Source organism: Augochlora pura, unplaced genomic scaffold (assembly GCF_028453695.1).
Source record: "Augochlora pura isolate Apur16 unplaced genomic scaffold, APUR_v2.2.1 APUR_unplaced_8995, whole genome shotgun sequence".
NCBI classification, from domain to species: Eukaryota; Metazoa; Arthropoda; class Insecta; order Hymenoptera; family Halictidae; genus Augochlora; species Augochlora pura.
The window spans coordinates 5,728-31,797 of NW_027589829.1; the positions used below are offsets into that span (position 1 = coordinate 5,728).

The 26,070-nt window shown below is 40.6% G+C and overlaps 1 protein-coding gene across 1 annotated transcript; it reads right to left on the minus strand.

The window, feature by feature from the left end:
• On the minus strand, positions 1-26,070 carry LOC144478194 (LHFPL tetraspan subfamily member 6 protein). Its single transcript, XM_078195932.1, has 5 exons — positions 25,903-26,070; positions 13,250-13,368; positions 4,180-4,355; positions 983-1,081; positions 1-169 (listed from the first exon to the last, which is right to left on the minus strand). Exons 1-5 carry the CDS (start codon positions 25,990-25,992, stop codon positions 36-38), a joined length of 618 nt encoding a protein of 205 aa, XP_078052058.1. The 5' UTR covers positions 25,993-26,070; the 3' UTR covers positions 1-35.

Here is a 26,070-nt window from a genome sequence, read left to right on the forward strand (position 1 = left end):
GCGTACGCGTCAATCGATTGGGAGTATCTCGATTGTCAAATGCGCAGCGGATCGGTGCGATGGTTCGATGGTTTGTGTCGCGCGGCGCAGAAGCTCAGCCCGAAGCACAGCATCAGCAACGCCACCGAGCTGATCAGCAAGTGGCTCGACCAGGACACCGAACACTTTCCTGAAACAGACCGACGTCGGAGTATTCGACGACCGAAGAACAATAGGACACGCGATTCATAGTGCAATCTTGCCTCGGGGGAAAGTGTCGCGTGTATTGGAAACGTCTCCATTCAGAGTACGCTCGCGACAACAATAATATGCTTGCGATGAATCGTTTCGCGGATTGGTCTATAGCGTCGAACCTTGAGGCGAATTTGGAGCTCAAACATCGATGCATCGGACGTGCACTCTAACCCTTTGCACTCGAAGCCATTTTAACCCCTTGCAGTACTTTTATCTTTGCAGTTACGATGATTGCATAATTTTCGATTGGAATAATTTCTTAAAGGAGAAACAAAATTAATATTTATAGTTTGCTTATAATTACTTCAGCTCTTAATTTCATCAGCAATTTCGTGCGCATAAAACGCGCTTTGTCACATAAAATGGAAATAATAAAATACAGAAAAATTATTTCAGATTTGCAGTTGAAACAGCTTCGAGTGTAAAGGGTTAATACTAATTTTACATCAACGACACACAATGGCGAGTTAAAAATAGTCCGCTTTATCAGAAATTGTCTTCTTTATTGAAACAGAATTAATGGGTCAATTTTCTTTCAATTTTGTTTTTTGTCAATTTTGTCAACGTTAACGTATTTATCGATCACTATAACAGGAGGGAGACCGCTTTAGGGTACAGAATGTATCGGTGTGAAAGGCAAGGCATCGGCGAACGCGTGTAAATGCGAATTCTTTTGACGGGTTTTAGAAAACGAGGCGCGAATGTTCTCGCGACTCTGGGGCAGGTCTTTTCATGGAGCAATACTCACCGAGATTGTACACGTTAGCACCCTTCCCGCAGGACTCCCGTACCTCTCTGTTATCCCATCCTATGGGATACATCACCAGGCCGCCGCATATCATCGCTGCTGTAACGAGAAAATGGCAGACGCCGTTGTCGGCGTTTTAAACCTCGTGGCTTTCTACGCGCGACTCCCCCACCTCCTCCTCCTCCTCCTCCTCCACCTCCCCCCTCCTCCTCCTGTCTCTAATACCCTCGTTCAAGGAACGAGCTCTATGAAAATTGTACTGACTGTTTAACGTATTTACACGAGCTGTTGAAACTGATGTGTCTGTGCGACGTAAGCGGCAGATTGCGGACTTGTGCGTTTATGGAAAAACTAGAGAGGTTAGGTACGAGACTATTATGACGTTTAGAAGGATTTATTATTAACTGTTATTAATTATTATTAGCACTGGAATTACTAAACTAGTTAAAGCAGATAGAAGACTGTAGCGAGATTTGGAAGAATTTATTATTAATTAATATTAACTATTACTAACCCTGGAAATACCAAACTAGTTAAAACGATTGATCTCTGATTTTTCTTTAAAAATTTCTGACATTGGAAATATATTTCTGCGAAAATTATTTAGAGGAACTTGTTTATTTATTCGAGATTTCCTTGTCATAGAAATCGAAGCAAAGTTTAAGTAAATTAAATATTTTTATTGTTAATAAAAATTGTTAAATAATATGCGTTTGGATTTTTCTATTATTTTATATCACTTCGAAATTTCACCTGTTAACATTTCTACAATATCGAGAACTGTAAAATAACAGAAATTAATCTTTTTGACTGCTTTAGCATTTTCATTGCTTTTAATAACATTTGTACATAATTTCTATTTCTTACAATTAACTTCGACTTTTTATTTTTTTCTTAAGAACCCACATTCTATAAATCAATATAATGTTAATTGGAGAGTCGTTTAGAATTTTAAATATTGAGGACAGCTTTAATATTAAGCAAAAAGCTCTAGTTGACGACCCCTAACAGCAGACTTGCAACTTTGACCACGTAATACCATTAAACGTAATCTTCAACTTGAAAAATGGTAAAGAAATTCGACCTGCTGGAGGATGTCCAAGAACACGATTTTACTTTGATTTGCAAGTGTGCCAGAAACTCAGCCTCGCCTCGAAGATTCTCAAAGACCCTGATCTCTTAGCAAAATGACCAAGAGAGGGATCCTGAATTTTCTATGCTCTTTCTGCCCACAGGATCGTCTTTAAGGATCGTCTTAACTTTTGCTAAAAGATGCACGAGTCAAAATTAGCCCGTACTAAATATTTAAATCATTCCCTGAAGTAATCAAATTTTCAGCAATAAAATTAGATAAATTACTTTTACATTAAAAGCAACAGAAAGACTAGTAATAAGGTATAATAAGTAAAATAAAATAACAAACGACTAATGGATGAAATAAAAATACTGTATAAGTGGAATAAAATCAAAATAACAAATAGAACGAAATAAAAATAATGAACAAGTAGAATAAAATCAAAATAATAAATAAAACGAAACAAAAATAATGAATAATTAGAATAAAATCAAAATAATGAATAAAACGAAACAAACATAATGAATAATTAGAATAGAATCAAAATAATGAATAAAACGAAACAAAAATAAAGAATAAATAGAGCGAAGGCAATAAATAAAAAAAAAATTAATAACTCGCAAAATTAATTAGACGTCCTTTACACGACACACAAAATCATGGTCGTCTCGAAAGCGTGACGCTGCCAACGAACGCGTTAACATCCTAGTGAGCGATGACAAAGCCGCGCCATATTTTCCAAAAATACGAAACCGCGCTAAAAAAAATTCCGAAGAAAGAGATCGACGGCAAGACGAACGACGGCGTGAACGACCTTCGGTTTCCCGTTTTGAAATTCTAGCCGGTGAAGCGCGCACGGAGCGCAGACCCGCGCCGTGGTCTCGGATCAACAGGACGCTATTACGTTTTCCGAGCTAATAAATAAATTAGCCAGCGGCACGTGGTGCCCGGCGAGTTCGTTAATAACGGCGTTCGCAGCGACGGCGGCGAACGCCCGGTGAAAAGCTATTTTAAAAGCGATAACCCGGCGGGAGCCGCGCGACGAGAGACGAGAGACGAGAGACGAACGACGGACGACGGACGACGCCGGAGAAAATGGAACGTGTCAACGTTCGAAAGAAGAATGATATTCGAGTAATATCCATTTTCTTTCCGCGGACTGTTTGCTGTCTAGCTACGCGGCCGCCGCTCCGCCGTGACACGGCGACACGCGAAACGTCGCGCGACGCCGCGGGTCTAGCCCGTTGCTCGGCGAAGCGGCGGACGTCCCTATTAACGGGCGCTCGCTTCGTTCACGGTTCCCCCTCTCTCTCTCTCTCTCTCTCGAGCGTCTCGACGACGGCCCAGATACGCTAAAAAGTCCGATCGCGATTGCCACCCCCCTCCCGCGTTCGCCGGCCGCTAATTTTACCGCGCCCGATCAATCGTTGATCGCAAGCGACGATGGGATCGGAAATCAGATGAGAATAAGGCGCAGTTGTACGTGTTTCTTCGGGAAACCGAAACACCTATAGCTCTTACCTGCAACCCCTGGCAACGAGTTTTCGATAATCGTGTTATTAACCCTTTAGAATCAAGTGGCGACTGTGAGGCATCGATAGAAATTGTCATGCAATGTTAAAGAATAATTTTTGTCAAATTTACTTATATTTGAAATATTAAGATTTATTAACTGTTGCCATGGGTCACGAAATTTAATTTCGTAATATATCTCTAGGTTATATCAAATGGAACTACCATAGGTCTGAAGAAAGACTTTCGATTGCCAGTTAGTATAGATCAGGCTACAAAGGGTTAATTGTTAAACAAAATTCATAAATCAATAATGCCCCATTCGTGGTAATAATTACTGTTACTTTTCATGGTAATAATTACTAGTATAATATTTATAAATAATTATAATGTTTATAATGTTTATAATATTTATAAATAATTACTAGTGCTTAAAATTACCTGTGACTAAAAATGCACCAAATATTTGTCAAACGAGTACAATTCTATCACAAACCGATAAATAATTATAAAAATAGCAGTAACACACCATTCAATCGACAAAAATATATTCAAACAAAATTCATAAATCAATAATTCCCCAGTAATTGTTTCTTAATCCGATACTCACCAGCGAGCAGTTGCAGGCCGCCGAGGACCCTGGTGTGCCTCGGCGTTTTGAGTATGTGGGGCAGAAAGCTGGACGCGGCGGCCAGCAAGGTGAGCGCGCCGATCACCGCGATCGCCACGCCGATCCCCATCGTGACGGTGCTCGCCTGCCACCAGGCGCTCGGTATGTCCCAGAAACTGGAATCAAACCGAGGGGATACGGCTTTGAATCACCAGTCCTGCGTCCCCACTCGACGAACCGGAGAGGTCCCGTTCACGGAATTCCGCGGATAATTGAATGTCGCCCGCGCACGAACAGCCCCGAACGCGCGCGCGTAGGGTGGGGGGGGGGGGGGGGAGAGGGAGAACCCCTAACTCGCAACTCGAAATTAAATCGAAACTCCATTATGGAATACATCCGCGCGCGCGTTCGGAGCACGCGCTCGTTAATTCCGAGCCGTTCTACGCCGGCTCTAGAACCGTCGCCGCCGCCGCCGCCGCCGCCTGGCAATTCCGAATCTAAGAGTAACCTTTTCCAACCTCTTCGCGGTCCTTTTGCCGGCGAGGGAACGACCCCCGCGAGCTTCGGATTATTTCGCATGGAATTATCGACGTTGATAACGATTCGATGTGTATTTTTTTTTTTTTTAGGTTTTTACTCGAGCGCCGCGTTATTGCGGCTACTCTTTTAAATCGTATATATTTATCTCGGTGGAATTGATGGATGTTTTATGTATAGGGTGTGTCGGCTGAAGGGGGCTGCGTGAACGGTTGAAGTGGTTAGATATTTTATTGATTGAAGCTGAGAGGAAAGTGGTACAATTTAGCGAAATATACCGTGGCGATATTATAGATATTATTATTTCACTATGTTTTATTCTGGAAAGTAATAATTAATATTTTAGAAATTAAAAGCGACAGTAAAATTTAAAAGTAGTACTTAAAAAATATATTTTGACAAAATTTGCTATAAACGATCTAGAACGTCCTCGGTTATATTTTTATCACAAAAGTCTATTTTTCCTGTGTTAAATGCTTATTGATTTAAAAAAAAAGAATAAACGGATAACTGATCAGTGTTGATAAAATTCACAAATAAAATTATAGCTAATCCAAAACATACCCAGTTATATTTTTCCATCAAGTGTCAAATGCGTACCAATTTAAAAAAAGAACAATTAAATAATTAGCCTCGAAAATTCAGACGTCACAGATTCGGATAACAGAAACCCCATTATATTCCAAACATAATGCTAAATGCATTCCCGTCCATAACCTAAAAAAACAATGTTTCGCAACGCTACCGTCGATCGTAAAATGCAACAAAGTTAGCGTAAAAGTCGCGCAACGTAATCGGACACCGAGAATAAACAACCCCTAAGCGTGTGCCTCGATTCGTGGTCCCCGCGTATCGCGTTACCCCGTCGCCCGTTAACGCGAACGGACACGCGTTGCAGCGTTGCATTTAAAACCGACGCAAACAGATAATTCGATGCGACGAATAATAAACGAAAAGGGGGAGGGGCGCGCGACGGAAATTGCGGCGACGCGCGAGAAATCGGCGACAGAGAAACGCGCGCGAGAATGTTACGATGAAAATCGGCAGGCGCTCTTACAACGCGACGGCAATTGCTTCCAGAGGAGGCCCGAGGCGTTTCCAGTGCTGAAGAGCCGATTTGTAAAATTGATTCTCATAAAAGTTTCAGCGATTCTCATTACGTTGAGTCGCTGAATGAATGAATCGCTGAAAACGACGACGACGCGAACCGTTGAATGGCTACGGGCCACGTTGTTCTCGTCTTGTATCACGCGCGGTGTACACAATGCCCGTGGATTCCGCTCCTTCCACAAACATACTTCCCCCTCCCCCGGTTCGCTGTTGTCCGCCAGACTATGGGTCTTTACGCCGAATAAAAACGCGTGGTACAAAGCTTGCTTCCTTCTTCTTCTTAACAATTTTATCGGGTTACGAAAAAGTTTAACATATTGTTGAATTAATTGCTAATCGTGTCGTGAATAGACTGAGAAATTCTTGTATATTTCTGAAGTAAATTATTGGAAATAAAAATGTATCGTACGAAGAGAAGCTTGCTATTTTTTAACAATTTTATCAAGCTATAAACGAGTTAAAAATGTCGTTATATTAATCGCTAAGTGTGTCATAAATAGACTGAGAATTTCATGAATTTTCTCTAAGCAAATCATTTTGAGGTTATGGATGTTTCATAGTTATGAAATAATGGATCTCTACGTGAAATAAAAATGTATTGCGAGGAATAAACCTTGCTTATCTATTTAAACAATTTCACCAATTTACAGACGATTTAAAAAATATTTTATATTATTAATATTTCGCTAGACCTTCACAGCTATTAAATAATGAATCTTAATAGAAATGAAAATGTACTACGAGGAATAAACCTAGCTTATTTTTCTAAACAATTTCACCAATTTTCAAGCTACAAAATAATAACGATAACATAACAATAAATCTTGTTGAATAGATCGCAAAGCGTGTCACAAATAAACTGCAAACTTCAAGTTTTCTCTTTCCCTCGAATTTTCAAAATTGCTAGACCATGAAAGTGACTTTCTCATCTACTCCAACGAGCTCGTGCATGAGAACTCGACTTCTAAAACTCTCAACTACTTTTTTCGGGGGAAACCTAAATCACCGCGGCTTCGAGCACGTGAAAGCTCAATTTTCAAAAATTGAACATATTTTTCTGACGTTCCCGAACTTCTACGGCTCCGCGGTATAGGAAGCCTGACTTCCGAAAAAAATTGAAGATATTTTTTAACGGAAGCGACATCTCTACGGCTTCGGCAACGAGATATCCTAAAACATTCAAAAATGGATCGTAGCTCTCGGTGGAACCAAAACTTCTGCAACGTCGAGCACGACGAACCGAGTTGGAAAAATGGGAACTGGCCCGGCGGAGCCAATTACTGTGTTAACAGATTTTGTTAACAGACTTCAGGTGTTCTCGGTGGTAAACAAAACTTTAACAATGTTGACGACGTTGATGTAAATGTATAAATGTTATTAATATCAATTTTAACAAGTTTTCGCTGCTAAATACAATTTCAACAATTTAGACGACACTGATATAAATGTTATCAATGTCAATTTTACGTTTTTTATGTTCTTGATTTGCAATTCTGCAAATTTTAGGTCTCTCTCGTAGAAAATACTTAAATCAATTATTGGAGTAACTTATACATACCCTATTACAGTAACTTTTATGATAAAAACTTTACGAATCATAAATAAATTCTATTTACTCTACGATACATCACAGTTAGCATCACTGCTTGGTTTAGTGTTAATTTTAACAAATAAATAACCAATTAAATTGAAACAAAAATATTTAACACTATACGATAAAAATAAAGTTAACGCCTTGCACTATGATTCCTTCCATACTATGTCTATTACCACTTATTCGTCTTTAATAATTACACAATCCCTCAAATTATACAATATATAATTAATAATTTTAACCCTTTGCACTCGAAGCCATTTCAACAGGAAATCTCTAAGTAATTTTTCTGACTTATATAACAAAGTGCATTTCATACACATGTATAATTGTTTCTTGTCATTCGCATCGACGTAACATAACCTCAACAACTCTTAAAATGCTACCTCTATTATTACAAAAATTCTTTTGCAACGTGATAGAACAATTTCATTGGTGCCTCCTAGTCACCACTCGAGTGCAAAGGTTAACATCTAGTAAATCTCGCATAAAATCTTCACCACAAATCTGCCACGTTATTTTATCTCAAGGGCTAAATTACGCACGAAAATATTATAAAAGAAAAGACTCGGTAACTACCCACCCCACGGTAACCGGCTCCACTGGCCTAGTGGAAGATGGCCGCGGTCGGCAGCAGCGGCCAGAATATGGAAGGGTTTCGATGTTTACGCGGTGTGGAGGATCGCGGGCGACACAAAGACCGTTTCCGTGTTCCCGGCGTTCGTTGCTCCACATTCCATTAGAGTGGTCCGAAGCGGGTGGGTAGGCGGGCTGAAGCCGGCCGACCGCGCCCGAGCCGTGTACACACACGTCCGCGCGTCCGCCGTGCATGCATACGTGAACCCGCGCGGCCGTGGGGTCGCGAGCGGGAAAAAAACAGCCGCGCATCGCGGAAACGGCTCCGAACTACTTTTAATTAACGAGTTTCGACCGGCGAAAATTCGAGCGAACCGGGGAAAAGGCCGGTCTCGACGTCCGCGTTTCACCGATTACACGAGTCGCCCGCCGATGGCTCTACCCGAATCGAAAACTTCGTCAAGAGTGCGACGGGTCCAGACGTCACTGCTTCAAAGACGAGATACAGTCAGTCCCATAAGTACTCGTACTCTCATTCCATTAATAGCTACACTTTTAACAATTTTTGTAATTTAAATATTCGTAATAGAAAAATTGTTCTTGAACGTGATATTAAGCAAAGGTTAATAATAATAATAATAATAATAATAATAATAATAATAGTAATAGTAATAGTAATAGTATTAATATTAACCAAGGGGTGATAGTAATAATATTAACCAAGTGATAATAATAATTATATTATCGAAGGGTTGAACACTGTTTTATTGAGTACAGTTTTACTAAGCACAGTTTTTATTTAACGGTTAGGACAATTTTTATATAAAGGAGCACCGACCATGTGCAAATCATCGGCGCAGTCGTCTTCGCAATTATGCATAAACTACTTCACCCCTACCTCCACCCTCAATCCTTTAAAGTACCCCAAGGCTAACGTCATTCAATCGTCTCGTCATATACAGTCAGTCCCATAAGTATTCGTACCCTCATTGCTTTACGCGCGAGGAGCTTTACGCCTTTGCTGCGGGACCATTACGGGGCCTTTAGAAGACGACTCCAGGCTGGCGTCGCGACGCGCCGCTTCGACAGCCGAGCGCGATCGTTCGCAGACACCCGCGGAGCGTTGCTTAGTGCGAAACCGTGTTCGCGAATCAAAATATCGAATGACGAAGCCGCTGCTCCAGCGGCAGACACCCGTTCGCGTAAGTTATACGCTTGCCGAGCTTTCGTCGACGATTGTCCTCGCCTCGGGGACGCGCGTCTTCTTCGCGCGACCGAATTACACGACCTCGTAACCGTTCGCTGTCTCGCCGAAATTCTTCGCGCCTATCTACTCGCCGGAAATTAGTTATTTTTATATTTTTTGAAAGTTTTTTTAAAAAGATGGGAACATCAACGTTGTTTGAACATCAACGATTGGACTTTATATTTTCAACAGCGCTGTGGCTTTGAATATAGATTGATTTATAATTAGTGGAAATTGCTATTTTTGTAGGATATTTCATGAATATCTTTAATAATAATAATATTTTTGAATTGTAAAATAATTATGTCATGAGTGCATAAGATAGATAGGTGAAATTAAAATAGTATTATTTTCAATTCACTGAAATTACCAAATAAAACAGAGAATTTTCTGAACAATTTGCTTTGAAAAAATTGCTTCTTTTTAACTGAAAATCGATACCATGTTAAAAGCGCATTTTATCAAATTAGCTATCTATATCATTTTATTACGTTTACCTATCAATATGCCATGCATACATTGTCTTAAAAGCTACGCTGACATAACCTAAAATTCGCCTTACATTTACTATACTATATATGTGCACATGGTAACCTTGACAAAAAAAATCATATTGCGAAGGGTTAATTTTCAATCTCGTTTCTATCTAAGATCTCTACCCAACCTCCCTTCGATCCATCGTCTTTTGGTGAACCGTGAGTCCAGGCTTCGGAAACGACGCTGCCACGTCGTAAGGGGTTGGTAAGACGCTACTCTTGGACGCGCGGCCACGGGAACTTGGTGAGCGACCGTACACCGTGCATAGCCCGGATACAGGAAGTTTGCAGGCACGCGCTTATCGCGATGACTACAAATTTGATAGCGGCGCGGTCTCGGGGGCGATGGGAGGCACGCTCCTGTACCGTCGTCTCTGAAAGCGATCGGAGGGGAAAAGTTGTACCGTTACGTACGCGTATCTCCGATGTCGTCTGAAAGTTCCCGCGAGTCCCTCCCTCCCTCCCTCCCTCCCTCCCTCCCTCCCTCGCTCCCGATCCATGGTGTCGTTACACCCACGGACATTAACATCTTTATCTGCCCTCCGTCGAACGGGTTCGCGTCGATCGCATACGAACGACATTATTCTTCCATCAGAACTCCTATAACGCGTCGAAACTTCTGTGACCAGCGTTCCGCTATCGCGCGATTATCTCGTGAAATATGTAAAAAATTTCGTTCGATCAGCAATCCTTCCTCCGCTGTATCCATGCGGAACGACTTGCCGCGAGACTATGGTGTTGCTACGTGGCGTAGCGTATTTTAATCTTGTTGGAGCGTCTATGGGGGATGAATATTTGTCCTTTGTAGACTTTGGGATATTTTTGTTTTATTTTAATGTATTAGATATGGTGTAGGTAAGTTATAAAAATATGTTGTAGTAAAAAATAGATATTATAAAGTTTATAGAAGACAAATTTTATTCGAACATAACCTCAACTTTTATATTAAGTAATTTATATAATTTAGAATGAAACAACGATTAATAGTACGACTACTGTGCTTTAAGTGTTATTAATATATATTAATGTAAATGAATGACAATATTGGATTTATTTAAACTTCCTACGATTTTTATAATAATATAGGATTGAGTGAAGAATTTCATATAGAAATTTCTGACGAAAATATTTTTATACCATCAGAAAAATTGAACATCCGCCATTTTGACAGTTCTTGAGCAAAATGAATTTGGAAATGTCAGTAAATTATTTTCATTTAATTAAAATGATTATAGAAAGAATGAATTGACTATTCAGCTTGCAACTAATGCAATTTTTATTTTCCATAAAAGTCTACTATTTCTAAAGTTTAAGTCTCTAAAGCAGCACTGTATTTATCTTTAATTTGTAATTTATTCATATATCTTCTATTAATATAATTTGTGCCACTTGTCTTCATAAAGGAAAAAATTATTTCAAATGACCTCAGGAATCCCTCACTTGCGAGTCACTTTTGGTACACCCTATACATCAGACGGCAAATGGACATCTGAAAGCCCGACTCATCGTTATTACTCGGAATAATAAACGATCGAAATAACAAACATCGAGTAAAAGTTCGGTTAATCGAGGTTCTACTATAAATGCAACTATTCTGCTTAATATCGCATTAATATAAACAAAAGTCGTGAACATTGTATCGGCGATGAAAATTCCGTGCAAATGAATCGGTTTATCCCATATATTCCTCCATTCCCGTATTTTCTTTTATGTTTGCCCGCGTTACATACGCCGACGCGCGCACCGTCCCTTTCCTGTTAATTACTTCGCTCGGCCATCACGCCGAGTTAATACAATATTATCATTATTACCGTTACTCCGGGCAAACAACGCGGAGGGGGAAGGACGGTCGCGTCTCGTCGCGTCGCGGCGCCGGAAATAGCGCGGCAAACAAAGAACGAAACTCACTTTCCCCGAATGCATATGTGTTATCGAATTATCGCAGTTTGTTCGAGCGGGCGCCGGCGAACACCGTCGTCGGACGTAGCTAGCACCGTCGGACGCCGCACTGAAATTCCCATAAATACCGGACCGCTTCGCGGATAAGCCGGGAGAATCAAATTTAAAAGCCGATACGTACGAAACTCTCTCGCGCGCGCGCGATTTCCTACCGGACCCGCCGACCGGAACACGGTTCCCGGTGTTTAAGCTCGTTCCGCCCTTTGTTCGCGACGCTAACCCTCGTCGTTCCCCGACTGACAGCGCGCCGCGGCCACCAACGTTTCTGGTCGTTATTTGTTTCGCTGTTTTCGCCGGCGGTTTCACGGCGAGCGAAATAATTCAACGGCTCGCAGGCGAACGGACGCGGCGCCGCTGTTAACCCTTTGCAGCCGGGCGGCGGCTCTGAGACGCTCTCGAGATTGTTGTACGATGGTCTACAAGTATCTCTATATTGTCAGATTTGTTTATTTTTGTAGAACTATTGAAATTGTAATTGTTAGGAAGACTCAATTTTTATGCATAAATTGTGGCAGTATGTTGTATAAAATGACGGTATTGTAGGTTATAAAATGGCGGTACTGTAAATCATAAAATGGAGATATTGTAAGTCATCGAAAATAATTTTGATTTAGAATTAAAATGGCATCAAGTGCAAAGGGTTAATAAAGCACAGTAATTATTTTGTTATACTGCATGGATGAATAATAATAGTCGAGGGTAGTTTTAATAGAAAGGACAACGTGTATAGGTTAAGTTACTAAATGTGAACTTCGAATTAGCGCTGCCAGATGGGGAAAGTACATCGCAAGTACAACACCACCCCATGGAGCGCACTTAATATTTATATACTTTTCGTTATTAAACTGGACTCAGAGCACATATTTAACATATTTCTCTAAGGTCAATAGAAAACTGATATTTCTAAATTCATCTTAAAAATTCTCTTAAAAACGTTCATAAAACGTTCATAGGATGTGTTTTAGACGTTTAAAGGACGTTTAGAAGACGTTCAAAAAACGTCTTGACTTATAACATAAGATATTTCCAAGACGTTCGTAGGACATTCGAGACGTCTTAACCTATTAATTAAGAAAATAACAATTTTACAACAAAAATACTTCTCCCACAATTTAAATAAATATATTCATAAAACATACCTATAAATTCCGCACCCTTTATAATAATTCTACGACAACTCTCAAAAAAACTACACCTACCATAATCAACAAGAACGCATAACAAAATTTACCTCCAAAATATATTTATCACAGCTAAATATACAAGTATCTAATATACAAAATAAACCTACGCAATTCGCTATGAAATTAAACGACCCAGTTATCCCAACGAAATCTTCGCAACAAATCCGAGGCGGCGTCGCGGGGCAAAAGAGAGACAAGTAAACCGGAACAACCGCGTGCAGTGCATAAAAGTAGAGGAGGCCGCCTTACACGGCGCACGATTTTATACAGTGTCCTACGCGGTATTGTTGCGGAGGCAGCGCGTATTCCGAAAAGTGTATATACGTACCTGGAGTACCTGGCGCACTCGTAAACAATTTCGGGCGCGGTGTTCGGCGCCCTTATTCGCGGATAGTTGCAGCGCCGAAAGGAACTAAAATACGCGTCCGCTTTTCCCAACAGTCGTCCCTGAAATGCAAAACACACGTCTACACAAGAGGGAGAAACGGGAACAAAGCCGGCAACGACACCGGCGCGCGCGCGCACGCGGGCGGTATTGCGGGAGAGCGGCTCTAGAGGCTGTGCGGAGCGAGAGAGAGAGAAAGATAGAGATAGAGATAGAGAGAGAGAGCGAAGAAGATAGCGATGTAGACAGCGCGAGGAAGAGAAAGACAGAGACAGAGAGCGAGGTAGAGAAAGATGGAGAGGGGTAGATTCAGCGTTTCGGATCCTCTTCCGTGAATTCCGAGCTTTGGGACCGCAAGAGGTTAAACACCGCCCGGAAGTAAGTATACTACTAATTTCACGGCGAAACCGTTTGCGTCCGTTGCCGAGCGTTTTCGCCTCGGCTCCCCCTTTGAGCCGAGTCAACAACTTTACAACGGCCAATTGAACGCGAGAGTCGATCGAGTGGCTCCCCGGCGAGATATACCGATGCGACTAGGGCTCGCGTTTTTTCGCCGATCGAACGAGAGGGCACAACAATCGTTGACCTCGTGCCAACCAGGGATTATGTCTTCAGTCTGAACGGCGACCGGTTTCGAGACGAACTGTTTTGGAATTGTGGGAGACTTTAAATCGATGCGGTCAAAAGTGGCGCCGATCCTTGAATTAGAAGGGTTGTAATGGCGGCGATACTTTGAGTTACGCGGCGGAAATGGCAGTGATTATTAAATGAGGTTATTCGGGCGAGAGCGACGTAGATCAGGTAAGGGTTGAAATTTAATATAATATTAACGTGGTAGTGTTAGTTAAATATTTTCTGTATTTTTGTAAATATAACGATAGAAATAAATGGGTCAGGGTTGAAATGTTGTACAATATTAATGTGGTAGCGATAATTAATATTTTCGATATAATTATGAATATAACCGTGTAAATAAATAGGTCAGGGTTGAAATGTAATATAATATTAATGTGGTAGCGTTAATTAAATATTTTCAGTATTTCTGTAGATACAATCATGTAAATAGAAAGGTAAATTAAAGTGCACGGTAAGGTATGGTGAAGCGACAGAGATCTGCTGTTTATTTCTGCATTAATAATATTTAATATCAGTAAATATTGCAGATGTGAAAAAATGTCATTTCACCAGTTATCGGAACGAATTACGGTTGGAAAAATCTGACGATAATGTGTTATAAATGTTTGATCAAGTTATGGCAATTCGATGCACATTCGAACTGTTAGTTCGATGCACAAAAATAAATAAATAATTAAATAAGATAGAATAAATAAATGGACAGAATGAAATGCAGAATGAAAATTTTCCACGCCTTAATTTCCACTTCCATTCGCCTCCTTATTTACTTTATTGTATAATAATAACAATAATCGATAATATTTACTTAACGATATCACATTAATATTGAATCACGTTTCTACGGACCATTGTTTCTATTTCCCGCCAATTCTCGCCGACTATAGACACTTGGTTTTTTCCCCCGATTTTTAAAGTCGACGCCGATTCGAGGGAGATTATTATTAACTAGAATTTTGCGGAGATAATTAGTGCGAATTTCAAAGTATTCTCGGGATCGATTAACCGTGTTGTTCGAGGATTACCTGTAGAGTCTCGCGGAATGTCTGTGTGCCCATAATTTATCCGTACGTATAATGGCCTCGGGAACTATTTGAACGCTCGTTACTAAAACGCTAATGATTGCGTTCCTCAAACTGAAAACTCGACCAGCCACTGTTTCCAAATACTTGACGGTATTATACATTTGCGTATACGTGAAATGGAATCAATTAAACTGTTGCAAGAAATGTGAATAAAATACAGCATTTTGGAAGAGGGTAGCAAAAATCACTATAGCCGTGTAGTTCTAGGTTTATTGCGAGTCTAAATTAATACTAATATATTTGTGCATCGGGGATCGTAATTCAACGACCAATTGTAGCGTAGAATCTTCTGCAATAATTATAAATATTTATTATATTTATATTGCAAAATAAGAATTTTCTAATTTCTCGATTTTTTCTGGATTTCCATAAATATTATACCATGTATAAAATAACAAACATATTATACTATGTATAAAATAACAATTTTCTGATCTTACGAATTTTGATCTCCATTTCCATAAATATTGCTAGGCAAAATAACAATTTTCTAACTCGATTGTAAGAAATTGAAAGCGAACAGAAATTGGCTGCTTCATTCGATCATTTTAATTCGCAGAAAATAATATCTTGGAATTATTACTTTCATTCGACGCCTCATAAAACATATAATACGCGAAAAGTAATGTATATCGGTTTCCTTTCGCCGGTATTTATTTATTCATTAGACAGCGTGAAATCGTGTCGTCCCGTACAAACACACCATATTTCGTTCGTTTTCAACGAATCATGAATTTACGAGCCGCAAACGCAATCCCACGCCCTCCTACAGACGCACGAAAATAATCCTGTTTCGGTGGCCGGTATTTTATACAACAATTTGATTACATTTAAACGCAGGCTGAAAGAACGACGAGTAAGAAATCCAGTGCTGTTAAAATAAAAGAATTATTGTTTCCGTGGATAATGCGGACCGGAACGAAAGGTACGGTTATTGTGTAACAAGCCGCGTCCTATTCACATCCCACCCCCCCCCCCCTCCCCTCTCTCCGCACGGATATTAACTCCAATCGAAAATTCGCGAGCGCAAATTGGCGAGAGATTAAAAAGTCACGCGAATTACGGAATGCGCGCCGAAACGGACGACGTGCTAAATTCCGTCGTGCCGAAGATAACCAGGTGGCTAACGCGCGACGGGATATTTCAAGAGTGCCGCCGGAGCTAAAACGACGTATTAATATTAAATAAATAAATTCGGGGTGGTTCCGTGGCCCGGTTGCATCTGCGAATCGGTGCAACGAACCGTTCGATGGTGGTACGAAAATAGCCGCCGATTCGAACTCGAATTTTATAGGAGTCGTTTCTGCGATTACAACTCGTAGCAGCGTTATAATAGCAACGTCGACCCTCGAACACGAGTTTAAGCATTATACCGCTTAATAATTTCGATGTTTCCGGGCACCAATTAAACTTTCCAAAGCGTTCGCGGATTTTAGCTACGAAATTTTCCAAATGCTGTTTCGACGATTTTACTTTGTGAGATCATTTTGTAATACGATTTTGTAATGTGATATTTTAATATGATTTTATAGTACGATTTTATAATATGATTTTGTAATATGATTTTGTAATATGATTTTGTAATATGATTTTGTAATATGATTTTGTAATAAGGTTTTTTAATAAGATTTTATTGGAAAAGAATTTATTTGCATAGGAATTCGTACGAATAATGATTGATTTGAATAAAAATGATAGAATATAGTGTTTTTCATAATTTATAACGATTTATTTCCTCTGCATAGTAATTTTTCGAATTATTCAAATAGAAAATATTAGAATAAAGAATTATTAGGATAAAAAGATACTAGGATAAAGAATTGTTCGAATAAAAAAATATTAGAATAAGGAATCATTCGAATGAAAAAATATGAGGATGAAAAATTATTCGAATGAAAAAATATTAGGATGAAAAATTATTCGAATGAAAAAATATTAGGATAAAAAATTGATTGAATTCTTTGGATAGAAAGTATTACGATAAAAAGTTATTTGAATGAAAAAAATATTCGTTTAAAGAATTATCTGAATTATTCGAATACTAAAAATATTCAGATAAAGAATATTTCGAATTATTCGAATAAAAAAATATTCAAATACCGAATATATCGAATTATTCGATTAAAAAGGTATTCGAATAAAGAATTTTTCGATCAAAGAATTATTTGAACAAAGAATCACTCTAATACAGAATAAAATATTCAACCAACACTTCGTTCCAATAAATAAAAAAATAAAGCAAAGTAGAAATATTTCGAACGAATAGAAAAATATTTTCTAAAAAATCCGAGTAACGTCCACTACTCTAGAAACAGAGGTTAGGATAAAAGTGGCAGATTAAAGATCCATATTCAAACGGATCGATAAAAATGCGTTCGTCGCGGCTGTTAATTCTTTTATCCGGCACGACGACGACAACCATCGACGTAAAAATCATCTGTTAAAAGCAGGAGGGACGCGGGTTAACGCAGGATTTCTCGGAAAACCGTGGAAAGTCGGTTGAAGCGAGCCGCACGCGTCCCCGCGCTCGAGGCGAGGCGTGGCGAGGCGGGGCGGGGCGGGCGGGGCCGAGGCGGATGCACCGGGAAGCAAATGTAAATTTCCTTATGCATTTATTCATCCCGCTACTCGAGTATTTTCAAAGCCATTCAGAGCCCTCTTCTGCATTTTGCCACTCGAACAGGGTAAACGCGTGTGTACGTTTCGGTGCCGACGGCTCGCGAAGAGGTCCGGCCTCGGAACGTCGACGTCGACGTCGACCGGTCCCCCCTCCCACATTATTCATCGGCTGTTTTGCGATCGTTTCCCTTCCGTCGTCGTCGACTTAACGACGATCCCGGCAAACATAAACAATCGGTAACGAAAGGCGGAGTCGCGTCAACCTTCGCCTCCTCTTCCCCCCCCCTCCCCCCCCCCCCTCTCTTCGCCACCCTCGTTCCTCTTGGTCGCATTCCTCGGAATTGCCTCGTTATCGGCGCTATGGAATATCGTTGTTTGCGAACGGGCTAAGTAAATTGTCGCGTCGTAACAATTCCTCCGGAACTTTTCCCCGAGTCGAGGAGGCACCCTCTTCCGCGAACTTTTTCTATCGGCCGACGGGAACTTCGGGGAGATTCCTGGCGGCGCCTTTCGGGACGGATACGTTTCTTTCGCGGCGTTTCGCTTGATCGGCAAGAATCGAATGTTTCGAGTTGCGGGATTGAGGGAATTATGGTTGTTAATTCTCTGTAGTGGACGTTCGTCGGGTCTCGAGCTACCCGTAACAACAGATATAAAGGGTGAGTGAAAAATCATGGTATAACCGGTTAAGGGATGATTCTACGTGCAACCATAAGTCGGAAAAGAGGATAACATTTTTTTATATGTAATTACATGTAAGTAGGTACAGCGTAATATATTAGGGCTACCGGAAAATTATGTCCGCTAATTATTATTTTATTTGCGTCATATGTTTCGCAAAAATGATATTCATATAGCGCCATTGCGTTGCATCGACATTTGACATTAGAATTGCTGAACTGTTAAAAATAAATAACTTTTACAGTTATTAATATTACAGGATTGTTTCCGTGACACGAATATTTATAATATAAAAATCTAATAATAAATATATAATAAATAAACATACAATAATAAATCTAAACATATGGTACGATAAATAGGAAGTTTAAGGAAGTCGAACCTCGTCATCCAATGTTTTCCAATACCCAAAAAATAATCTGCACTAATGGACCATTTATTTAAAAAGTGAAGACACTGTCACATAACAAGTAACATATCATACTATTACCCTAAACAATTACTTTCATAAATAACATTACCAGTTCCATATTTTTAAAAAATTGGCTTTAGCTGTATTATTATCTATTAAGCAGTGCAATTATGACAGCTCTCCCTTAAGTACAGTCTCGTAAAAATCCAGTCGCCTCTCGCGTGAAAATCTGGTCGAGGTGCCAGCGGGGAAAGCGTGGCGTCTGGACCGCGTCGAGGTCTTTCGAACGACGCGATGCCTGACCCTCGCCGAGACGGCTTTAAATAGCCGTTCCTGTTTTTCTCCAGGCGGCGCAGTTTCGCGCGCTCGTCTCGATACCGGCGCGCGCTCGCGAAGGGAAAAGGCCCCGAAGACCTGCGAGACATTCTTCTCCATTACCCCGAGAACGACCGACAGCTTTCCGCGACTCGACCGGTGGACGCGCAATTACGGATGAAAATAAAACGCGTCTCTTTCCTTACGGTGCGCGAAAACGGCGACCGCCGCCGCTCGGAAACCGTGCGCGACGTTGCCGCGTTTTCTCCGCTCGCACCTGTGCGAACCGTGTCGCGTTTCCGCTTTTCAGAATACTCTCATTTCGTAACTTCGGACAGAGCTTTTAATCCAACGGTATCGAACGGTGTTAAGCCGATCTCGGCTCCGCGGACGAGCAAGCAACTTTGTTCGCGAAACTTCGGGGCAACCGCTTCTGCCACTTTAACGCAACGTTGCAATTAGCTCGAGCGACATTATTAACGCGCCTGGTGATTTTTTGGCTTCGAATCGCGATAGTCTGAGATTGGATAGTGATTTTATCTATTTTACTTTCGCGTGATGTGAAGATGAATTTTTATTATTTTTATGGATATGTTAATTTTATAGTTTAGATGTTGCACTATATTTTGTTGCTTTGGGAGTGGGTTGTGATTAAAATTATTTCTGTTTGACGTAACGATAATTTGTTTAGCAAGACTTTTAGCAGGATTATATATTTCGTGATTTGAATATTGTGGAATCTTTTGTTGCTTAGCGATCAGTTGTGATTTGTCTATTTACTCAATATTTTCAAAACAAATCGAACGTAGAAATAAATGAAACGATCTCAAATGTAATAGAAAATAGGCGCTACCGAGATTATTAGGGTTCAACTATTTCTACCGCGAAGTCAAAAGCGTCGGCTTGTTAACAGGTTAAGTGCCATTAACAGTGTCAGTAACCGGTGACCGACAGCGAACTTTCCATTCAGACCGCGTCGGCCACTAATGACCGAAGACAGAGACTCACTTTCATCTTCCACCGAGATTCTGCTGCTACTTTAACGCGAACGGAAAAAAAATAAGTGAAATAGGATTGGTACTTGACATTTCGAGAGTTAATTCACATTGCTTCAGATGTTTTTTAAAAGTCACGAGTAGGCTATAAATCTGATATATTTGTAGGAAAAGCTAATAAGCGAAATACGAAACGGTGAAAATTTATTAAAAGCAAAATTTTTGTCAATTTTTTTTTAAAGCTTAGATATACGTAAGGCAATAATATGTTTTCATTTTGCGTAAAAATAAAAGAGTAAATAATTAGCTCTGGTGGCTGAGTTCCTTTTTTAATCTTAAGTTTTCATTTTTATAATATTTTTAAGTTTTCATATTTCATCCCCACCGCGTGTGACTGCTGTGTTATTTTTATCTTATTTTTCAGTTTCCATATTTAATTTTTACCTCATTTTTAATTTTTCATATTTTATTTTTACCTCATTTTTAACTTTTTATATATAATCCACTCACGCGCGACTGCTGTATTATTATTACATATCACATAACATCCATTGCGAGAAACATGATCCTCCTAAAAACATAATCGCGTTTCGAATAGCTTCAACAATCTATAAATAATATAATAATCATTAAATAATATAATAAAATCGCTAAATTCTTGTAACATCATATCTAACAATTTTTCCTCAAAAACACATAAAATCCTTAATCAAACAATTACCACTTCCTCCCGCTTTAACAAAGAACTTATCCCATCTATAAACAACGTAACTAATCCTATAAAAATTAAAATCGATCAACAAATCCGTTAAGTCTATACACGACCCGCGCAGATCCTATAGTAAAGCGGCGCGAGTTCATCCCCCCGCCCCCGTTCGCGACCATTTGAAAAGAGCGTTGCCCCGGCTGCGGTAAATCGCGCAAAAGATTCGTCGGATTTCCAGCGCGTTGGAAAGTCTCGTTCTCGCGGGTGGGAGGAGAAGGAGGGAGGGGGCGTGTTCCTTCGACTCCATTAAAAATCTGTGCCGGTCCCGTGGAGCAACGGGAGCGAAAGCTGCCGCGCGAGATTCGGATCGGTGAGCATCGAACGGACACGTCTCGTTCCGGGCTCACGTTCCACTGAATCGGGCGCGTTCATCCGAACGGTTGCAATAGAGGATTCGCCGAGGCCGCCGTCCTCCCTCCCCTCCCTCTCTCTCCCTCTCTCTCTCTCTCGTCCCTCGCCCCCCGAAAGAACAATTTCCATCGGCTGTTTATTAATCCCGCCAAATGACCGTGTTTAATTTCGAAAACACTCCGCCGACGATATCCGTTCGGTCGCGCGCGCGATACAATCGATATTGAAAATTTGATTTTATCGCGTCGGATATCAGGCACCCACCCACACACCCAGCCCCTCTATTTCCCCTCCTGCGCCGTCGCCGCCCTTCGTCGGATCGACGAGGTCCGCGAGCGTGTACACGCATCGCGCGCATCCGATACAACGCAGCAGCGGCAGCGGCAACGGCAACGGCCGCATCGCGTACGAGGCTCTCTCGAGCCGCAACGTTCCGAGAAATCGCCGAGAGATCCCGTCGACGTGATCCGACGGCGGCGGCCCCGTCGCGGTCCTTTCAATGGCGCGCGCCGGACAAAACCGAAAATTTCCAACAAAAATATTCCGCCCATTGTCGACACCCTATTCCGCGGGCGCTCGCAGATTTCGTCTCTCGTCGAACGGTCGTTTCGCCCCTTTTTTTAATATACAGCGCGCCACCGAGACACTGTTCGAACGCCGTTCGCCGCTTTTGCTGCGCTCGCTGTGTTCGGAAGCTGTTTTGAAAAGGGGCTTTTTTGTCGACACTGGAGAACCGCATTGAACTCGTTAACCCCTTGCACTATTACAACGAGTCAGGCTCGTAATAAAGATTTCATGCAACGTCTGCTAAATATGAATATTATTCATTTATTCTAAATCAATATGAAATTGAGATCTTTTGTTATTGAAGTCTAGAAACGGAAGTGAATAAAGACAATATAATAGACAAAAATTATCTAGTCTTATTAACGAAGATACTAAGGACAAATGAGTGGTAATCAACGCACCGTGAAAGGAGTCGTAGTACAAGGGGTTAACGACGCTTCGAAGAAAAATGTTATAAAAGAAAAACTTGCTTAACATAACCTCAAGAATCCATTTCCCTATTAGGAGTCACTTTTGGTACATTCCGTATTAATTTCACTTGCACATTACTTTCGCTTGCATTTCATTAAACATCGAATACAGATACGGTGGAAAACTGTAACAATTTTCCAAAAAATGCAATCTCGACTTTCCAAAGATCATCATATCACACAGGAACGACAATATCTAGAAACGAACGATGGATTGCGAAAGCAGTCGAAATTGCAGCACCGTTTCGAGGTTAGGCGGCCACAATAGACTTTATAGGCGCGACAGTCGGGCTCATAACCGAACAAGTGGACACATAAAGAGAAGCTCGTGCATTTTTACCGATACAATTATGTAAATAGGGTGGGCATAAAGAAGAGCCGTGCGCCGCCAACGGAGAAGATATGAAAGAGAAATTGTGTCCGCTCGCGATCTATGCACGCGCGAAGAAAATTGCGTGCGCGTACGACGGGGAAGCGAACCACGGTGGCGCGCATACGTTCCCTTTAACACGATTAAAATCGTAAAAATGATCAGTTTTAATAAACCGGTCGCTGGATCGCAGCGACGGGTTGCATCGCGTTAAAAAAGATCATCTTCTCGGCTTCCCTCGTATCCAATATAAAAGCAACGCGATGGAAACGCGGTTTTGCCCAGGCCAGCTGGAATCTCTTGCGGCGAGATGCACGCGCGCGCGCGCGTTTTACGCGTCGGCCTCGCGGCGATCCGGCTTGACTCGCGGCGCGTTGCTTTTTGCTCGTCTCGTTGCCCCCCGCGATCGAAAGAAACGGAACGGCGAACGATCGTTGATCGCGATACAGTACGAGCGAGCATTATTTTTGGCGGCGAACGTTGCCGGGGAGTTCATCGGATCTCCTCCCCCCTCCCTCCCCACCCCCCAGGCTTTCTCGATTCGACCGGCGATAAAGTCCGCGACGATCTCTCGTCGCTTAAGCCCGTCCTAATTGAACTCTCGCGAAATCGACCAACAAGAAACCGAGCGCTTTCTATGGCGCGGGGGTCACCAGCGAATTGACAACGGCCGAGAGACTTCGGATCGAGGGATTTTCTCGGGCGACACCATTAGGATTTGAGCGACGCGTGCTACACGGGGTTCGACGACAACCAATTTGTTAGGTCGAGTCATAAATAACTTCCGTTCCTTTGTCCGATATCTGTTTTGTCATCTTTTATTTATCTATTTCTGCTCTCGTGTTTATATCTGTTTTTTATTGATTTATTTTTATTTTTATTTTTTATTGATTTATTTTTATTTTTTATTGATTTATTTTTATTTTTTATTGATTTATTTATATTTTTTATTGATTTACTTTTATTTTTTATTGATTTATTTTTATTTTTTATTTGGTTGGTTTACTTCTTTTTATTCCGTTTATTTGGAACCCTCGTCTATTTAGTGAAAATTAGGTCCTATTAAGAGTATTTAAGAGTATCGTCGTCTTACCATCAATATTAATTTATTAATATAAATGACGACTAGTCTGTGAATCTTTATGCAGAGTAGAAATTGTCTAAATAAATTATAAGAATCGCTTGAAAACGTCTCGTCTCTTTTAAAAATGACAGTGAGTTGAAGAAATACTCTCAAATACGTTCTATGTGAATTATTAGCACAAGTTAAATTACTTCAATCCTATCCTTTATTTCCTCTTTCATTTTTAACTTTGTACCAAGTCATCCCGTACCACCACGCCCCTTTTCTTCTTTTCACAATTTCATAACCAATGATCGACTTCGCGCACATATCTGATAAATGCAATAAATAATAATACCGCGTGCTAATGGTTTTCCGCTTATCCAACGAATAAACGAATAAACGAATAAGCGAGCAAACAAATAAATAAATAAATAAGTAAACAGAATTATCGCGAACGTGAATTGTTGCGGCGAACAGAGTGAATTTTTCCAACGCCCACGCCTCTTTCCAACCGAACACATAATACAGTCAATTCACGAGCGGTAATCCGTACATCTTTCTTCGTTTATCCATCGCGTTCTTCTCGCGCGTGTATTAAAGGGCTGTGCGCGTTAATGAATCAGATCGAATCAAACTTTGGACAGAAAATAACGTTCGCGTTGTGCTGTATGGTAATTAGGATTCGGGGAACGCGTTCCAACTCCAGATTGAAAATAAGGAGTTCGTTGTTCGCCGGATGATAATTAAGATTCAGCCGACGCGTGGCAACTCTAAATTGAAAATAAGGATTTCGCCGCCGCGCGGCGATTAGGTTGCACGTAGGCGAGCGACGCGTGCAGTTTTCCAGCGACGACGACGACGATGATTTTTGTGACAATTAGAACGTGGGCAACGCGTGGAATTTTCGTTCGATAAATACGATTGTTCTCGCGGCGCGACGATTGAAATTCAGGCGGTGCGGCAACTCTATGTTAAATAGACAACTTTCGCGGAGTGTGATAATTACAACGCGGAGAACACGTGGTGTATAATATTGCATCGATGACGTCGATTTTTCATTGTTAGACGCGTCGAATGGAAGCTCCCCCTCTCTCTCTCTCTCTCTCTCTCGCATTTGCTCTCTTTAGAGTTTAAAAGGATCATTTTTAATCTATATTTTACGTACAACCTTTTTTTCTATCTTTTTATGCAAAATAAAAATCGTCTGAGTAAACTATAAAATATAGGAGCCAATTGTAATCCTACTTCTCTCCTAAATAATTTTAATAACTAGCAATCAACGTATCCACATTTTTAGTTTCTTTTAATTCATTTCACTATCTTATATTCCTCCATACATTTCTCCCTTAAATACATAAAATCTGCGATACGTCAACTTTGATGCTCTTCCTCGTTTTGCTAGATCAGTGCTACCCTTTAAAATCTCTTTCTACTCAACGAGATTCAATGTGATTAACCCTTTTGTACGAGATATTCCAACTCGCGATCAACTGGATGGCTTTTGCAACCCTTATTATTTTTCCAAGCTTACTATTGCAAATACTATGCTCGTTTTCATCTCCTCTCACAATATCATCCAATTATATTTATAATTATAAGTTGTATTTCATCAAATTATATTTATAATTATAAGCTATATTTGATCGAATTATATTTATAATTATAAGTTATATTTGGTCGAATTATATTTATAATTATAATTTATATTTGATCGAATTATATTTATAATTATAATTTACATTTTATCAAATTATATCCTTATATTTAAGTATTTTCCTTCTTTTTCTCTAATTCTAAATTTTAATACTTTGACTGCCTTTGTCTGACTGCTACAATATTATTACTTCCCCTCACTATAACAAAGGTTTTCTCCCATCCATAAATAAACTTATTATTATTATTATTATTATTTTTACCAACGTCACAGAATTGTAAACATTCTTTTAAAAATTGTTTACCTAACTTACCGAAGCCCTGATTCTCTGTCGATCAAAACAAGTTTTTCATCCCTTATTATGACCACGAGCGTTTACCAGTACGAATGAATAAACAGACGAATAAACAAATAAGCAAGCAAGTAAAAAAGTAAATAAACAAATGAATTCACAACGCTCGTAGATCGATATTGACAACGGTTTCGCCGCGCGTGATTTCGGCACACGGTTCGCGGATCGGTTAGGAACCGCGAGTCAAAGGGCGCTCGATCACCGGCTCGCCGGAGCGAGATCCCGGATCGTGGGTGCATGCGTGGTAGACGATCGCTCACCTGAATCCAGTAAGGCAGATAAAATCCGGAACAGGCGAGAATCGACGCCACGGTGGACAAGGTTGCCCACAGCACGCACAACACTGTCATCTCATCGGTTTAAAAGCGTCCCTCCCTCCTTTGTCTGCTCCGTTTCACCGGTGTGTCGGCCGCCCTCCTCCTCCTACT

Excerpts from the sequence above, each read along its gene's own strand:
- LOC144478194 (XM_078195932.1), bottom strand. The coding sequence starts at position 25,992 with ATGACAGTGTTGTGCGTGCTGTGGGCAACCTTGTCCACCGTGGCGTCG. Across the intron at positions 4,356-13,249 it reads GAGTGCGCCAGGTACTCCAG|TTTCTGGGACATACCGAGCG; the intron begins GTACGTATATAC and ends GTTTGATTCCAG. Across the intron at positions 1,082-4,179 it reads CGGCCTGCAACTGCTCGCTG|CAGCGATGATATGCGGCGGC; the intron begins GTGAGTATCGGA and ends TTCTCGTTACAG.